Below are 5,802 nucleotides of genomic sequence, written 5' to 3' on the forward strand. Positions count from 1 at the left end.
ACTGATAAAAGCTACAATCATGAGTATTTTATTGTTGTGTTCTACATAAAAATGCGCACATTTTCATATATAATACTTCATGTAACGGCTAATTTACAATGGTACAAAAATTATGTCAAAATGACGAAATAATTTCAGAGATGTCACAGATACTTTTTAGTGCGGCAAGAAAGAAATTCGCGCTTGCGCGCCTGCATAACGATTGTAAACAAACAACACCTTGATCCGTGAACTCCCAGCATCGCCCAAGCGCGTGATTCAAAAGTTTTTAGGCTGGTAGGCCTATAAGTATTTTTCCGCAAATTTAAAAAAAAACTTCTGTAAGTAGACGTAAAATACGTCCAGTCGGCACACGAGAGACAAAAAATGTCGACATAAAATACGTCCAGTCGGCAGTAAAGGGTTAATCTCCTGTCGGTCACTAATCTCTGGTACGGACAGAGGTTTTTTGGGGGAGATGGAAGCCACATGGCTTTAGGTCTAAAAGCCTTATGATTGGAGTAACAAAATCCCTTCTCTAAGAAAAATCATTATCCGTTTCGTGCCTTTTTCTCTCTATTATCCGTGCCTTCTTTCTTTAAGTTTCTTTATAAGTTATTGCCTTTTGGAATAACGACACTGTGCACACCTATAACATATATATGTATATATATAATATATATATATATATATATATATATATATATATATATATTATATATGTGTAATTATATATATAATATATATATTAATATATATATATATCATATATATATAATATATATAATGATCCCTAATAAAGAATGTCACGTGAATATTAAGTTTATATTTTAGGATGCGAGTGCACCCTCAGGAACAGTTTCGGGACGTCACAGTTACAAGGACTAATTACAGCTGAGGATGGTACAGCCAGAGAGAGAGAGAGAGAGAGAGAGAGAGAGAGAGAGAGAATGATATTTCGCCATGAAGGTGTTCCTGTTTTATGGATGCACCTGCATAAAATACTGGAGGCTTAAAAAAAAAAAAAACTTATGGGAGTTACTCTGAGTTTGCTTGCTGTTTTGTATTTATATTGATGTGATATACAGATATACGTATAGGTAAAAATTGTAAAAATCTAGACATTCAAATATATTTTCTCTCTTCTTAGTACCGAGAAAATGCAACTAAAGTTTTATGTTTTCATTCAGATTCAAAATAATCTGTTTCTGCGAGATAGTCCCAATAGGTACATAATTTGTCAAGCCTTCTCTTACTCCCTATCATGTCTTAACACATTTCTGGGAGGCATTTGAGCTACGGCCAGTGCTGGCATATGGCCCACCTGAAAAAGCCTAGTTAATTTTACTTTATAAACTGTTTAACCTCTTTCCTCTATAGCTCACATGTAAACTGTATCCACTTAGATACACATAGGAAGGACGAAAGAAAAAACAATTGTGTTCAGTGCTGTTTTATTAATGCAGACTTCTATAAAATTGAAACATTGATCTTTCCTGAACACTGCTGTACATTTATTTGAATAATTGTATTGATTTCTGTGATATATATCAAATATGTGAGAAAAATAAAACATTTTAATGTACAAAAACCTGTTTTTGATAGCCGCTGTGAGTCTTAAGGGAGTTACACTCTCTTGGTACCCCCAGGGCTAGGAAAAGAGGAACTTAATTTATCGAAAATGGGCTTACTTAAAAATAGTAGTTTTGTGTTTAACTAACTAAAGTTTCATTACAAATCCATCATTCAAGAATCAAGAAACAGGTATCAGAAACTAAATACTAACATATGCTACAAGGACATTTGATTAGAGCTGTGAGAATCATTATATTCTCAAAAGTTATTAATTTCATGAAAATATATAGTACACTAAGTTGTCGGTTACTTGTTTTTCATTAACTTGTTAATATTGCACATTCAATTACTACTCTAAACATATACGAAAGATAACAAATATTAGACTAAAAGATACATAAATAGTTTAAAAACATTGTATGATCACATTCATTCTTTTATTTTACCTATTATTCTCACATTTCTTGGGAACTAACCATTTCTGCTTTTGATGGAGACCGATAAAATTCTGATTTGTCAGTATCTCTTACTAAATATTTTTCTTCCAAAGGGCTACTGCTACATTCCATATTCTAGTTGGAAGGCTCCTCTTTAATATAAATAGTTTCATGGTTTTCAAAGGGGAATAATTCTTCTCCATCTTTTTCCTTCCCAGTAGTATTGGGACTGCTCTCTAAACTGTCAAGAGTCCTAGTAGTCGGTTGTGAATGACCTATTTCTTCACCTTGGACAAAACCAGGAGAAGACTCGAGTTTATCACCAGTAATGTGAATTCTAACTTTCCTTAATGACTTCTTACTTCCATGTATCTTCAAGTGTCTTTTAAGATATGCCTTTAAAATAAATCCTTTTCCACATTCTTGACAAATGAAAGCTTTTTCATCTTTGTGAATTTTCAGATGAATATTTAAACTCCGTTTCTCTGTAAATCCCTTCCCACAATCTTGACACGTGTGCGGTTTCTCTTTAAGATGCTTTCTCTGATGCACATTCAAACGGCTCCTTGTAGCATATGACTTACCACATTCCTTGCAAGAAAAAGGTTTCTCCCCTGAGTGAGTATTCAAGTGAATAGTAAGGTACTGCTTTTCTGCAAATGCCTTTCCACATTCCTCGCATGAATAGGCCTTTACTCCCGTGTGAGCTCTTCTATGTACATTGAGGCTCCATTTCGAACTAAGTTCTACACCACACTCATCACAAGAGAATGCCTTCTTCTCTCCTGTGTGCATTTTCATATGAACAGAAAGTTTCTTTTTTGAGCCAAATCTTTTACCACATTCCAGACATTGAAAAGGCCTCTCTCCAGTATGACTTCTAATATGTACTTCGAGAGTACCTTTTTCTCTAAAAGCCTTCTCACACACCTGACATGAATATGGTTTTTCTCCAGTGTGAGTTCTCGTATGAACATTTAAACTATCCTTTTTACTAAAGGTTTTACCACATTCCATGCAAACCCAAGGTTTTTCTCCAGTATGAGTCTGTATATGTTTTATTAAATGTTGTTTTTGAATAAATGATTTTCCACATTCCTTACACAAAAAAGGTTTTTCTCCTGTGTGTCTTCTTGTGTGAATTTTCAGATGTCCTCTCTCAGCAAAGGCTCTTCCACATTCTTGACAAGTAAATGGCTTTTCACCTGTGTGAGTTCTTATATGGTTGGTGAGAGTGTCTTTCTGGCCAAATCTTTTCCCACATTCCGGGCACACGAAGGGCTTAGTGTGAGTGTTTATATGCTTTTCAAGAACTTGTTTCATAATGAACCCTTTTCCACATTCAAGGCAAACAAATGGCTTTTCTTCTGTGTGAGTTCTCTTGTGAACATTAAGATGACATTTTTCACTAAATGCTTGCCCACATTCTTGACAAATAAAAGGCTTTTCACCAGTATGAGTCCTCATATGGTTTTGTATCATTACTTCATCTCTAAAAGACTCTCCACAAATTTGACACGCATATGGCTTTTCTCTACTACGAGCTTTTGCACAGACTTTTTTCTTTCCTTTTTTATAATCGGCACTCCCTAATAAACTGGCTGCATCTTCAGTTTTTGTCTCCATATCATCAAAATGTCAAAATATTGAAGAAAATTCTAAATGATATACTAAGAACAAAACCCTTTTAAAATCCCCTATATACACTCTCCAGAATTAGTTCTTTATGAAGATTTCCTTGAATATAAAAAATCTACCATATCTGCCATTCCTTGGCTTCCTCCTTTATACACAAAATTAAGATTTAATTTTCTAATAAATTTTCTGCAGAAACACCAAAATGAAATCTAATAAAACATCTGTAAACTGTGCCAGTGTCTGCATGCAAAATATATGCTTGCAATAAAGCTACGTGCACAATGAGGCAATTTTTATCTTAGTATAAATCATGTGGAGTTCTAATAATCTAATAGTTTTCTGATGGAAGCACCTAATTCACATGCGATCCTTAAAATTTTGTCAGCAAATGTTTCATCATTGTTTAAAACACACTGAACTACGACAAAAATTTCAGTAACAGAATGAGAAATGCAAGGTGGGTATACTTAAGCAACTGACATGTTCCTTTTTAACATACAACAGGATTTGTCTTACAAAATTGCATTTTCCATCCCTCTTATGAATACTTGTTATTTCAAATGCAATTCACAACGTGCATTCAGGCTGGTAGTGCAAGTAGACTCTTTCTTGTAGTTGTTTCACATCTTGGACATATTCTGAATGTGTGTGTAATTTGCAAATTCACCTATTCTCCACTATCTGAAATGGAAATACATTACAGCAGTTGGTTACAGGATCATAAGCATGGACATCAATACTTGTCCTAACATTTAGAATTAAAGAGAAAATGTTAATACAAAATTCTTAAACTTTGTTTCATAAATACAAACTTCGTATATCAATTAAGCTTGAACATCAAGTATATGTACTGAGTGAATGCTGATTAAGTACTTACAACAAGCAGTGGTAATTAACATTACCAAGGCTCCTATTACAGGCTGCTCTATGAGCAAGAGCCTGTGCTGGCATAAGGCCGGCTAAATCTAAAACAACAAGGCCCCTACATTTATGTAACACAAAAACACTTTACAGCACGGGGCACTTCTTGTAAAAATGGTTTGTAGTTATAGTACATAAGCATATTCTAAATTTTGTCTGTTAACCCTCTTATGCCGACTGGACGTATTTTACGTCGACATTTTTTGTCTCCCGTGTGCCGACTGGACGTATTTTACGTCGACTTACAAAAGTTTTTTTTAAAATTCGCGGAAAAATACTTATAGGCCTACCAGCCTAAAACTTTTGAATCACGCGCCTTGGGGGATGCTGGGAGTTCACGGATCAAGGTGTTATTTTGTTTACAATCGTTACGCAGGCGCACAAGCGCGAATTTCTTTCTTGCCGCACTAAAAAGTCTCTGTGACACATCTCGGAAATTATTTCGTCACTTTGACATAATTTTTGTACCATTGTAAATTAGCTGTTACATGAAGTATTATATATGAAAATGTGCGCATTTTTATGTAGAATACAACAATAAAATACTCATGATTGTAGCTTTTATCAGTTTTGAGATATTTTTATATAAATAATGATAATTGCCAAAATTTCAACCTTCGGTCAACTTTGACTCTACCCAAATGGTCGAAAAACGCAATTGTAAGCTAAAACTCTTATATTTTAGTAATATTCAATCATTTACCTTAATTTTGCAACTAATTGGAAATCTCTAGCACAATATTTCGATTTATGGTGAATTTATGAAAAAACTTTTTCCTTATGTCCGCGCGGTAACTCTTCCGAAAAAAATCATACATGCGATTGTGGTAATGTTTGCACCATTTTAAAATTTGCTGTTATATAAAGTTTTATATATGGAAATGTGCGCAATTTCATGCACAATACAACTAAAACAAACCATGGTTGTAGCTTTTATCAGTTTTGAGATATTGTCATATAAATAACGATAATTGCCAAAATTTCAACCTTCGGTCAACTTTGACTCTACTGAAATGGTCGAAAAACGCAATTGTAAGCTAAAACGCGGATATTCTAGTAATATTCAAGCATTTACCTTCATTTTGCAACAAATTGGAAGTCTCTAGCACATTTCGATTTATGGTGAATTTATGAAAAAAATAACATTTTCTTTATGTCCGCGCGGTAACTCTTCCGAAAAAATCATACGTGCGATTGTGGTAATGTTTGCACCATTTTAAATTAGCCGTTACATAAAGTTTTATATATGAAA

General features: G+C 34.0%; 1 protein-coding gene across 1 annotated transcript; it reads right to left on the reverse strand.

The window, feature by feature from the left end:
* Nucleotides 1-1,422: 1,422 nt before the first annotated feature.
* Nucleotides 1,423-4,347, reverse strand: LOC135208571 (gastrula zinc finger protein XlCGF57.1-like). The gene has a single exon (XM_064240904.1). The coding sequence runs from the start codon at nucleotides 3,615-3,617 to the stop codon at nucleotides 2,127-2,129; it is 1,491 nt and encodes a 496-aa protein (XP_064096974.1). The 5' UTR covers nucleotides 3,618-4,347; the 3' UTR covers nucleotides 1,423-2,126.
* Nucleotides 4,348-5,802: the final 1,455 nt, after the last annotated feature.

Source organism: Macrobrachium nipponense, chromosome 35 (genome assembly GCF_015104395.2).
Source record: "Macrobrachium nipponense isolate FS-2020 chromosome 35, ASM1510439v2, whole genome shotgun sequence".
In the NCBI taxonomy this organism is placed as follows: domain Eukaryota; kingdom Metazoa; phylum Arthropoda; class Malacostraca; order Decapoda; family Palaemonidae; genus Macrobrachium; species Macrobrachium nipponense.